Raw genomic sequence first — 12,841 nt, forward strand, 5'->3', positions numbered from 1 at the left:
AGTGGGAGGTGTGCGGGAGGCAGCTGGTCGATGTTTCTCTCTCGTCGATGTTTCTAACTCTCTATCCCTCTCCCTTCCTCTCTGTAAAAAATCAATAAAATATATTTTTTTTAAAAAAGAAGGAAATGCATAATATTGAAAACAGCTACTGTGGAGAATGGGATTGGAAATGAATTGGGGATCAAAGGAGGACTCGCCGACTCAGCCTTGTGAGGTCCAGGGGTGGTAGCAAGACGAAGAGGAGAGGAGTGATGGAGGCTGTGAAGAGTCAGCACATGTGGGAGCCAGGAAAGAATGGCGCCGGGAAATAAACTGACAGCCCTCACGCTCTGGATGTAGGGAGTGGGAGAGCCAAGTGTCCTGTGTTTCTTCAAGAAGCTAAGCCATTATTGCTTGAAATGAAGACTTTGATGTTTTCCTTATGTAAGTGTCTTGAAACTGTTTTTGTCTCTCTGCCTAGATCTGTGCAGCCCAGTGCTTGTGTGCATTGGTTTTATTTAGCTTTTGGCTGTGCCCGCTAAAACCAGGATCTTTTTCTTTTCAACCCGAGGACTTGGTGAAATCACTTAACCTCTTTCTGTTTCCATAAAATAAGGATCTTAATGTCTACTCACTCTATCCTACAGTATAAACATGGGTTTTTCATAAATTATTATTTCCATTATTATCTACCAGTCTGGGTCTGACTGGATTTTAGCAGCCTTCATTCATGATTAATTTGCACTTGTGAAATGGACTTCAAAAATTTTTTTTGAAGTGGATTTCTTTGGCCCACCCCCCAAAAAAGAAAAGAGAGATACAGCAATCGAAGATTTGGCAAACTTTTTTTTTTACATTAGCTGTTCTTCATTGTATTTCTTCTTGGTTACATTTCTGCTTTTGAACACTAGATGGGACTAAGATGACTTGTGTTACAATAGTAGCTGAAAGGATTCCCCAGCATTCCGACTTCTGAATGAAGTCTTGTCTGCTTATTGAGAGGGTTTAAGTTAACTAGATACAGATAGGGCTGTTTTCATTTTCTTGGTTGATATGGCTTCCTTGTTTATTTTAAATGGTGACTTTGAGAAATATTTAGATAAGATTAAAACCTTATACAAGATTCAGGTAATACAGGAATGCGTGGTCAAAATATACCGCAGTATTTTTCTTATTTGCAACTTATAGAGAAATCTAATGAAAATCAAAAGAATTAGTAATGTCTAATGCTCTTACTTTAATCACCATGAGCCTGGCAGATAATTATAAAAAGTACTTGATAATTACCTGGGAAGAAAAAAAAATTAAACAAATGTTACATGTTTCTTTTGTTCTTCTTTCTTTTTTTTTCTCATTTTAAATGAGCCCTATATGAATTAACAGCTGTCCCTATAATAAAAATGTCCCTAAAATAAAGGTAATGCATCATTACTAATAATAGCCAAATGACTGTCTAGAAAAAGAATAGTATAACTGGAAATAGAGCTCCATAGCTTTGTCTATACAGTTTATAACAGAATGCATCTAAAGGAATTGTGTATTAAAGTATATTTTATGAAAATACATATTGTAAGAAATGTCCCAGTTGCTGTATGAACTTGTTGGACTAACAGTGCTTGTTTTCCTTTCACATTTTAAAATGACATGCACATAAATCTGTAACCCTAGTGTATAGGTTAAGAAAAATAATACTGTTCCCTGGTGGGTAGCTCCAATTGGTAGGAGCGTGGTCCGTACACCAAGATATTGCAGGTTTGATCCCTGTTGGGGGCACGTATGGGAGGTAGCAGATTGGTGTTTCTCTCTCACATTGGATGTCTCTCTCTCTCTCTCTCTCTCTCTCCCCCCCCCTTCCTCTCTCTCTAGTAATCAATAAACATATCCTTGGGTGTAAGGATTAAAATATAAATAGTGTGAGGGAGGGTGGGTAGGAGATAAATGAATAAAGGGAGAGAAGAAGAAACTTTAATTATACACTTAAAGGGATTTTCTACTAAAATAATTTTGAGAAAAATCAGCATTAAGTTGGGTTTACATAAACTCACCTTCGGTTACTCTTCACAGTTCACTTAGGAAGGTTGATTTGCAAAGTGGTGCCTATATGTTAATGTAATTCACTTAAATTTTTTCTTAGAAAGCTCTTTATTTTTATTGCTTGTTTATTCACCAGAAACTCCAACCATTATTACCTTCTTGGCTTTCTATCTTCTAGTTCCCCATTTAGAGGACTGTGTTGAGATTTTCTGATCTTTCAGGATGGACTAAACAGATCTGGTTTATAAAGCAAGATTGGAGTCTTTGGCATCCTTAGATCAACATTTCCTAAATTGTGTTCTGCAGAACATTGCTGTTCCACATGATGCTAACGGGTTGCCCACCAAAGTAGCATTTCACGGTGAAATATCTTTAGGAAATGCTGGGTTAAACCATTTAAAACTGGTTTGTTTATAGCATAACTTCACAGTCTAATAAGCTAATGATATGTTACATAAATCTCTAAGAGGGAGATGTAGTATTTTCCTGAAGTATTTTGACTTTGTTTGTTTGTTTTTAACTTCATTATGCCTATTATCTTTGAGAATACAGATGGGAAATGTTCTACCAACTTTTAAAAGAAGATATTGTGATATGCCTCTATATACCTATTTATTTTGTAATACTACTAGAGACCCAGTGTACAAATTCGTGCACCAGTGGGGTCCCTAGTCCTAGCCTGCGGTATCGGGCCAAAACCGGCTCTCCGACATCCCCCAAGGAGTCCTGGATTGCAAGAGGACGCAGGCTGAGGGACCCCACTGGTGCACGATCAGGGCCAGGAAGGGACCGCGGAAGGGCTCCAGGGCGTGTCTGGCCCATCTCGCTCAGTCCTGATCAGCCAGACCCCAGCAGCAAGTTAACCTACTGGTTGGAGTGTCTGCCCCCTGGTAGTCAGTGCATGTTGTAGTGACTGGTCGACTGGTCAACTGTCTGCCCCCTGGTGGTCAGTGCACATCATAGTGAATGGTTGAGCGGCCTTAGCATATCATTAGCATTTTACACTTTGATTGGTTGAATGGATGACCGGACACTTAGCATATTAGGCTCTTATTATGCAGGATTATAGTACTCCCATGAATGTTGTGTTTGCTTGGCAAAATCCGAACTCTGGTTGCATCCAACTTTCTGCCAGCTGTATGCCTGTGCCTAGGCAATTGAGTATAGCTGGAGAAAGAGGTGTGTGCGCGTACACACACACACACACACACACACACACACACACACCATGCTGATTGGTTTGACTTCACCTTCATGACCGCTAACCTCAAGTGGGCCCTTAGTTCTGCCCTATAATTCTACTACAGATCCTTGCCCAGTCTCCCAGACCGCTAAATTTCACTCCTATCTTTCCTCCTCAGATTTCTCACACCCCGCCTTACCTATTCTCTCTCTCAGCTGGTAATCTTGCTTCCTATTGCATTGAGAAAAAAGACACAGTCAAAGGGATGTTCCCGTGCTTCCAGTATCTCGTCTGCTGGGTACCTTCCTGATCTCTGCCCAAAGACAGGCCCTTCTCTGTAACTTCAGGATCCCCCTCCCTCCCTGAGTCAGTTGTTCTACATGCGTGCTTCCAGTATCTCATCTGCTAGGTACCTTCCTGATCTCTGCCCACAGACAGGTCCTTCTCTGTAACTGGGCGATGCACTGCTGCCCTCACACGCAGGATCCCCCTCCCTCCCTGAGTCAGTTGTTCTACATCAGTAGGTCACCCTTGTCTATTGAATTATTCCTACCAGTACCCAAGTGGAGCAGGGATTTTTGTTTATTTCCCTAACTGTTGTAGTCTTAGCACCTTGGATGGTGCCCTGATCATGGTGGTTGCTCAGCATATATTTCTTGAATAAATGAAGTAATATTTCCCATCATTTCAAATAGCATTTTATTTTGAATTCATTCTACTAGTAAACTTCAAGTTTGTAAAATAGTACAGAGAATTTCCATATGTGCCTTACCAGCTTCCCCTAAATATTTCCCAACTTAAGAAACAAACAAATAAGCTTCCCTTTTGCTCTCTAATGTCTCATAGCTCTGCTTCCTTGAAGAACAGAACTCTTTAAGCATATTTCTGTACTAGCTGTCTCCATCTTTTCTTCCTCCTTTTAAACCCACTCTAGTCAGGCTTTTGCCCTTTCCTAGCCCCAGTTCCCCTAAAACGGCTCTTATCAGGGACCCTACTAATGGCCTTTACATGTAGTGATCAGCTCTTGGTATTAATATATTAGGTGAGTGAAAGATCCTTTGGTTTAGCAATTTTTTTCCAAATAAGATCGATTGTAATAAGGTGTTCACAATCTCTAATTACTGTTTTTCTACTTTTACTAGTACTTGACAATTTATCCCGAAAGTTACAATTTTTAAATTTATATAATCTACAGGTGTGAAGCATCCAGTCCACACATTCATCCTGTTGGTTGGTGTAAAGAACATAGAAGAGCACTTATCACCCCTCCAGGTTTGTGTCTACTGTACGTCTAATATTGTTCTCATATATCAGAAGTCGGGAAATGTTTTCTGTAAAGGGCCAGGTAGTGAATGTGTTTGACTTTGTAGGCCATACAGCCTCTCTCACAACTATTCAGTTGAGATGAAACACAAAGGCAGCCACAGACAGTATGTAAATGAATGAGCACGGTTGTGCTGCAGTAAAACTTGATTCGCAAAAAGAGGCCGCCCGTCTGCAGGCAGTAGTGTGCTGACACTCGATACACCTGAAAGTATAGAAGCGTTGCCTTAGTCTCCAGATTCCCTACCTTTGTCTTGTTTGGAAAAACAGCAAGTTCTGTTTTTAAAAGACCTTTTATTTCTCAAGTGGAAATTCATTTAAATATATTGTCTAACCATAGAAGTGAATTGTCTAAGGCTTTGACGAGCCTGGAGAAATGGGCATACGGGCAGCCTTTGTGGGTGGGGCCTGGACCATCCGAGTCCAGGTCAGTCCTGTCAAAAAGCACAATGTGCACGTCGAAGTGGGATTCGGGTTTTTTTCCCTAGATCAGAACTCACGCATTCACTTTTCCTTTTTCTGTTGTGATTCCTGGTTCCAAAAATAGGTTTCACAGCTTTATGGTAGTGATTTATACCTCTCTGCCCGCTGAAGTTGTCAGGTACTTCAGCTGTCTGCCCCCAGCCTAGTGCCATCTCAGCTTATTCACTCTCTCTTTAACAGGGAACAGTGGAACTGCTGATAAATAGTCGTCTTTGTCAATTTGTGTTTATCTTCATGTGCTAAAGAACAGATTCTGTGGCTTCACAATAATTAAGACATTGAGTTTCTGAGCATCACGGTTTAAGGTGCCATGACCACTGCCTATATGAAGAGACAGGGACATCAGCTCCCAGCAGCCACTTGGCTGTAGAGGTTGCTCAATTAAGACATTGAGTTTCTGAGCATCACGGTTTCTATGAAAAGACAGGGTCATCAGCTCCCAGCAGCCACTTGGCTGTAGAGGTTGCTTGTGGACACTCATGCGAATAATGAAGACGACCGTTACCTCAGGGAAAGGATGGCTCCTTGGTTTGCTGGGAGCTGTTGGGTGGCTATTGCCCGCTGCATGAAAATAGCAGAGACTCAGCTTGGAGCTTCAGATACGTCTCTCGTTCCATCCTAACAGCTGGTTCCATTTTTAGGCTTGTCCCCAGTTCCTCATTACTGTACCTCACTGAGTGTCTGGACATTTATTCTCAGGGGACCATCCGTTCCTGAGATGGGTGAGGCAGGTCCCTTCCACTTTCTGAGTTTTCTCATGTGAAGAAACAGAAGCCTATGTCCTTTACTGATTTACCGAGCCATTTTGAAGATGAAAGAATATTTACGTAAATCATAAAGTGTTAAAGCGAGGTATTAGTAGTTTTATGGCCCAAATGTGGTGCTGTCTGGAAGACTTCTAATCAGTTCTCCTGTGTCCTGTGACTCATGTAATATTAGGAGCTGGTGAGTAATGATCACCACCCTCACCATCCAAATTGCTGTGAGGATTCCGTTATTTTTATTTATTTTAATCTGCACCTGAGGATATTTTTCCATTGATTTTTAGAGAGAGTGAAAGAGAGAGAAACATTGATGTGAGAAAAACACTCCGATTGGTTGCCTCCTGCATGTGCCCTGATCAGGGCCCAGGCCAGGAAGGAGCCTGCAACCAAGATATGTGCCCTTGACTGGAATCAAACCTGGGACCCTTTGGTCTGCAGGCTGACGCTCTGTTCACTGAGCCAAACCGGCTAGGGGATCCCTTTAGATTTCCCAATTTGATATCAGTCTTATATTTTTCCTTACCGCCTTTTTGGTCGTGATCAAGGATCTCTAGGGCTGAGGATTCCTTTAGATTTCCCAATTTGATATCAGTCTTATTTTTTTCCTTACCGCCTTTTTGGTCGTGATCAAGGATCTGGTAAATAAACAGAACCAGTGAACAACAGATTCTTGGTTATGTCTTCACAGCACTAGGTTAGGTACCTGGGAAGGTGTGGTGTAAGGCATGATTGCTGACTTCTGATGTGAGGCAAAAACCTTTCATGGACTTTCACCATTCATTAGAAAAGAAAATACATAGCTTTTTGACAAATTAAGAAAATACAGAATTGCATGTTAAAAGTGCCAAACACACAACATTGTGAATATAATCATTGCCACTAACTATACAGTGTATGGTTTAACCTAAATATGGTTAAAATGGTAAATTTTATGTGATATATATTGTAATACACACAGTGTTATTAGCTTTAAAAATAACCTTCCAAGTGATGCGACTGGTACGTAGGGCCTGTACTGATGTTACTCTGCTCTTTCACTCCATGACATAAATGGTGTTCTTTCTCAGGTCCCTTTTTGCTGTGGGCACATTCCTGGCTTTGATCTCTGATATCAGCTGCTCTCTGAAACCCCTGCTACTTTGTGGATCAGTTCCCTGAGCACTTGCTGGCCATGTCTGTGTTCTGTCTGATCACATAATAAATCTACTGTTTACTCCCCCTAGAATTAAAGTCTTCATGCCTTTTAAAATGATGTTTATTTTGAATTATTGAAATTATATATTTAAGACATACTTAAAACCAAGTTTAGAGTGAAAATAAAGATAGCCACTGTGTCTTTCCAGAAAAACCTCTTTGCCTCTATATATGCACATACATGCAATCAGCTTTAATGTGACTTAAATTGTGGAAGATGGGGTCCTTAAAAATATGTTGTAAAATGTTTGTGTACACAGAAATCCTTGCGCATTTACTCTCTAAAATGTTTATTTGAAAATGATTTTAAATGTACAGAAAAGCTGCAAGAATAGTACAGGATAGTACTGTAGACCCATTCAAGTTTATCAGTTGTACAGTGATGGCATTTATAGCAGAAAGATCAAGCATTGCGTTTAGTTGTCTATCCCTCTAGTCTCCCTCAGGCTCTCCTTGACTTTCATAACTGCAGTGTGTGTGAAGACTGCAGATTAGTCTCTTCGTTTTGTAGAGTGTTACTTCATTTGGGTTTGCTTGGTGTTTCCTCGTGGTTAGACCCAGGTTATGCGTTTTTGGCAGGAAATCATAGAAACAATGCTGTGTTCTCCTTGCATCCTTTCAGGTGGCACGTTGTTGTCAGTTTGTCTCATTACTGGTTGATTTTTACCATTAATTGATCAAGATGGTATTTTCTAGGTTTCTCCACCAATGTGGTTTATGGAGAGATGCTTTGAGAGTCTATAAATATCCTGTATCTCACTCCTATGTCATTCACTGATTTTAGCATCTGTTGATATTTCTAGTATGAACTATTATTCTGAAAGTTGCTAATTGGTAATTTTTCTTATTTTATTACTCCTTGTACATAATGAGTTGATATTCCTATGCCAAGAATAGCTTTCTTGCCTTCCCATTTAATTTATTCTTGCCTTCATTTAATTTATTGGTATCGGTGGGACCCATAGATTACTGATGTCATCAGTGGGTTATAATTTTTTACCAGCAGTTTTCATGTCTAGATTCTCTCAGATTTGGCCAGTAGGAGCCGCTTTATGCTGGTTTCCATATCCTTTTGAGAACGTCCTACTTTCTGGCTCAGTGAGGCTTATCTTGTACCTTCCCTGACCCAACCCTGAAGTCAACCATTTCTCCCAGTCTGCATGGTTCTTTTTACGAGAGAAGGATATTTAGAAAGTAAGATCTGGACACTAGATGGGCTCATTGCTGTTGGGGTGTTGCTGCTTCCATCTTCTCAGTGGACATAGGAAATATGTAAATATATAAAAATTTATTCATCGTTATTTTTATGTCATTTATACATATTAAAAACCATGAGTTTTTATTATTAGCTCTAATTCATATTTCACAATACTGAGTTTATTCTAGTTTTCTACTTTGCGTAATTATACCTCTCGTTGTAGTCCATGAGAAATCTGGCTTCTGTTGTTTATAATATGTTTACTGGTGTTTTCAGTGCCCTTTATGTAGTCAGGTTCCCACTCTACTGGACTATCGTTAATCTTGCTCGGGGCTACCATTCATTCCTGCCTGGGGCTGCCTAATGGAATGTGAACCCTGGAGAAAGGACAAGGGGGCAGGAGGGAAGAAGGGCGGTTCCTTTTAGACATGGTATATTTTGTCATGTTTGTTTTATCTAACAATATGATGATATATCTGGAATATATCACATATTAGTATATATAAATCTACCTCATTCTTTTTAATAAATTCTTTTATATGTACTATACAGCTTTTTGCACAGTTCTATAGTGATGGTCATTTAACTGGTATTTACATTTTCACATCTACAATTGTCTTTGTAATACATATATGAGAATTTCCTAGAGTATTAGAAGTAAAATTGCAAGATTAAAGCGTATTTATGCTTGTGTGTTAATGTGTTTTTGTATGTGTCTTGTGTTATAATACTATTCTTACCTGAGACTGTAAATTGTACATATACATATAAAATTTGCATTTAAAAGTTGATAGGGAAATCATGATCAAGATGAAAGCAATTTCATTATTATAAATAGTTCTGAATGTGGAACTAGTTTAAAGTTATGTGTAATAAAAACATAACTTCTTATGTTACAATGATAGCATTTCATACTATTATAGGTCAATTTGTGGTTCTCACTATCATTTTGGTTAAACCTAATCAGATTTAATTTTTTTCACTCTTAGGTTATCCAAATGTGAAACATTTTTCTTGGGATAAATATTTAGAAGAAACCAATTCTTTGCCTGCTCCTGCAAGAGCTTTCAAAGTGGTGAGAGAGTATATTTCATACTGTTTGACTAACTTGTGTCGGTGATAATGTTCATTCATTGAAATTTAAGAACAGAAAGAGATAGTACTGATGAATTGGAATAGGAATGGGAGGGAAACAGAAGGCCAGAATGATGTTTCTGAATTTTTATAATTTTGAAGGTCAAAGTTGTTACTGTTGTTTTTGTTGTTGGCACCTAAAAACTACTTCCATTTTGTACTTTAAAGCTCCTTGGAAAATAATTCTGTTTGAGTTGGTGTGGAGTCAGTTGTTTGTACAACAAACTTCTCTTTTTTAGCTATTCTTTTTAAATTGATTTCACACAGAGGAAGGAGGGAGGGGAAAGAGAGAGAGAAATATAGATGTGAGAGAGAAACATTGATAGGTTGCCTCTTGCACATGCCCTGACTGGGGTTCAAACCTACAACCAGGGTATGCTCCCTGACTGGTGATCGAACCTGCCACCCCTTTTAATGGGTGTGCAGGAGGATGCTCCAACCAACTGAGCCGCACTGGCCAGGGTCAGCTAGGTATTCTGAAAGACCAAGCAGGACAGGGCATTGTTTTCTAATGTAAATTATATCCAATAATTCCTTTCAATTTGTTTATGGCAAGCTGAGGTGCTATTTTTATTTTGTTGCTATAAATTAGCATGTTTACTTACCAAAATACAAGGTCATCTGCTTTTATATTATCTTTCTATACTTGGGTCATTGTTTCTTGGTATTAAGATTCAAAGTAAACCTCATTTCTGTGTAAGGGAAGAATAAGAAATAAAATGTATTTAAAAATTTTTCCCATCTCAAAAAACTTGCTTCATAATTTATATTTTCCATGAATTTAAAGGTAAAAAAAGATATGTTAAATATTAAAATTTTTATGTTACGTAAGTATTATAAACAATACTTTTCTTTAAATTGTCCTTTTGTGTATAAGTTGCTAGGATTTTTAATGATTTCTCTAAGATTTCTCTAGTTGGCTTTTAGGTGCCGTATTGATTCTTTTGTATGCTGTACATAATTTTTGCACTTAATTTTCAGAGAAACACTTTTACTTCACCCATTTTACAGAAGAGAGGTGTGAATTTCAGAAAATTTAAGATATTTGTCTAACATAGCAAATAATTACCTTGCCTTCTACTAGTAGCCCTAGCGTTTTCAGAGGTTTAAGGCTTTCTGCTGACCATTGAGTCCCTAATCTCATTCCTGTTCCTACTAGAGTGATTCTATATGGTATGTTTGTTTTTGTGTGTGTGTGTTTCTTTATATGGTATGTTTTGATTGCTAATTTTCTTCTTTCAAAGATATCTTTGGCTTTTTGCTTTCATTGCCACCTTTAATCTTCATGTCTTAATTCTGACATTTTAATGTTCTCTTAAAAAATAGTTTTCATGCTTGTTGAGTTTTGCTAAGGTAGCTCCCTCTGATGAGAAAAAAAATTCTGTCTTCCCTGTGGCTAATCAAATAATCAAAATATTTTTAATTTCATCTTAAGATCTTTTGCTTTCTATTTGCTTCTATAGACTAGGTTTGGCCATGTGATGTGGGATTGTGCTTTTGATAAAGGAGGGTGAGGTCCAAAGCCATTCTTGACACTTGAGGGTTTGAAAGGCTGGTTTTCTGAATGGCTCATCTTTTTTAATTTTATTTTTTTAATTCTATTTTTGTGACATAGAGCCTACCTTCTCTTCCTCTTAATTTCACTATATAAAATTTTCTTTTATGGCAGAAACCTCCACATGGATTCCAGAAAAAAATGAAGCTGGAGGTCATAGACAAAAGAAATCCCATGTTTATTAGAGTGGCCACAGTTGCAGACACAGATGATCACCGAATAAAAGTGAGTGCTTTCTATTGTGGTTTTGCTTCCACTGCCTTTTGTTGCAAGACGTCTTGGATGGAAACTTCAGCAGATCTTTAATTTGTGAAGTCCTACAATTAAATTAGTAAAACCACAGGGCTAGTCAAATTAAGTGTCTGTGCATCTTCATAGTCAGTATTTACCCAGTTTTTTTCTTTAATCTATGTAAGTTTTTTCTTTAATTATGACTAGCTTTTAATGTCATGTCTACTTTCTCCAAACACACACTTAATATAGTAAAAGTCAGTCATAATTAAGAGAAGACTTCTTCCGTAGATAATAGAGACATTTCCTCTGAATAGAATAGCTTACTATCCAGTAGTATGCTCTTTTTAAAAGAAGTTGAAGGCTAATGTTATTTGATGGGGTATGTTATATGTAGACTTTTCAGAAGGATATCTTGTCTTTTAATACAGGACAAGTAAAGAGAAATAATTTTATGAATACAATTCGGTTTTTAGTAAGAGTTGGGGTACTAAAAGCCGAGTCCCTCTCCTAAAAGTAAGCAGATGTCAGGAGGATGGGTCTGGCTTGTCACGTCTGAGTGTGATGAAGTGAAGGGTGGCAGCCGCTTCAGGGGAGGAGTCAGAACTTCTTGTCTTGGTTTCTGGTTTCAGCATTAAATTCGCCACAAACTAGAACAATGTGTGTTCTGCTTGCTTCACAGGATCATTTAGAATCTCTGTTAGGTATGACAATAGTTTTAACCACAGCCAGATGTTAGATTTACAAGGTGTACAGGGTAACATTTGTGGTGATAATCATGTGAGAGGTTTATGTTATCATTATTTTGTCAATGAGGCTGGGGCTAAGAAAGACTATAATGAATTCCTTATTAATTAAGGGCAATGGCAGAACTAGGTCACAGTCCTAAGCTGTAGAAGTCTAATTTTTTTGCTAAAAAAATCAAACCCTTAAATATCTTTAGTGAGATAATGTATAAGAAAGTAAATTGTAAAATAACATGAAAAACCTGAGTATGAGGTTTTTCAAATGTGGTATTTCTATAAAATAGAAATTTTAACATTTAATTCAGTATTTTTAACATTATATAATTACTTAATATTAAAATTTTATAACTAATGGAAGATCTATGTTAACCTTTTTCAAATATATTTTCTTGTTAATTGTCTTTTATTTTATGACTTTTGAGTTTGGAGTCTTGCTTAGAAGAGCTATTCCACTCTATGATTACCAATACATTCACTCATGCATTCTTCTAGAATATTTATTGTTCAGTTTTTAATGTCTTGTAAGGAGTAAGAGATTCATAGACTTTAAAAAGGAAACTTAGATAGCAAACTTGATTTAAAACTAAAACATACAGTATGGGGCAAAAGTAGATGTATAGTTAGTTGTTTATTTGGAAAACAATATAATAATCTACACTAATAAAAGAGAAACATGCAAATTGGTGTCACTCCGCTACCCTTCCCATTGGCTAATCAGGGCGATATGCAAATTAACTGCCAGCCAAGATGGCGGCCAGCAGCCAGGCAGCTTGAAGCGAACATGAGGCTTGCTTGCTTCAGTGACGGAGGACTCCAACGTTCCCTGCCTGCCGCTGCCAGCCTCTGAGCTTGCAGTTTGAAACATTGTTACAAATATAGAAGCTAAACAAAACCCCAGAAACCTGCTTTCAGCCAGCCGGGATCTCAGAGCTGGAGTTGAAACAGTGTTTCGATTATAGAACCCAAACAAACCAGATACCGGCTTTCAGCAGCCGAGGCCTAAGAGCTGGAGCCAAG

The 12,841-nt window shown here is 38.1% G+C and overlaps 1 protein-coding gene across 6 annotated transcripts in view; it reads left to right on the top strand.

Annotated features, from left to right (window-relative positions):
- The window catches only part of L3MBTL3 (l(3)mbt-like 3 (Drosophila)), a 95,689-nt gene that overhangs the window by 56,344 nt on the left and 26,504 nt on the right, over window positions 1–12,841 (top strand). For all 6 annotated transcript variants that reach the window (XM_014533799.1, XM_014533797.1, XM_005858984.2 and 3 more), the window contains 3 exons: window positions 4,392–4,468; window positions 9,148–9,233; window positions 10,962–11,072. In XM_014533799.1, coding sequence (XP_014389285.1) covers window positions 4,392–4,468; window positions 9,148–9,233; window positions 10,962–11,072 — 274 coding nt within the window. The remainder of the gene's footprint in view (window positions 1–4,391; window positions 4,469–9,147; window positions 9,234–10,961; window positions 11,073–12,841) is intronic.

Source organism: Myotis brandtii, unplaced genomic scaffold, assembly GCF_000412655.1.
Source record: "Myotis brandtii unplaced genomic scaffold, ASM41265v1 scaffold123, whole genome shotgun sequence".
NCBI lineage: Eukaryota > Metazoa > Chordata > Mammalia > Chiroptera > Vespertilionidae > Myotis > Myotis brandtii.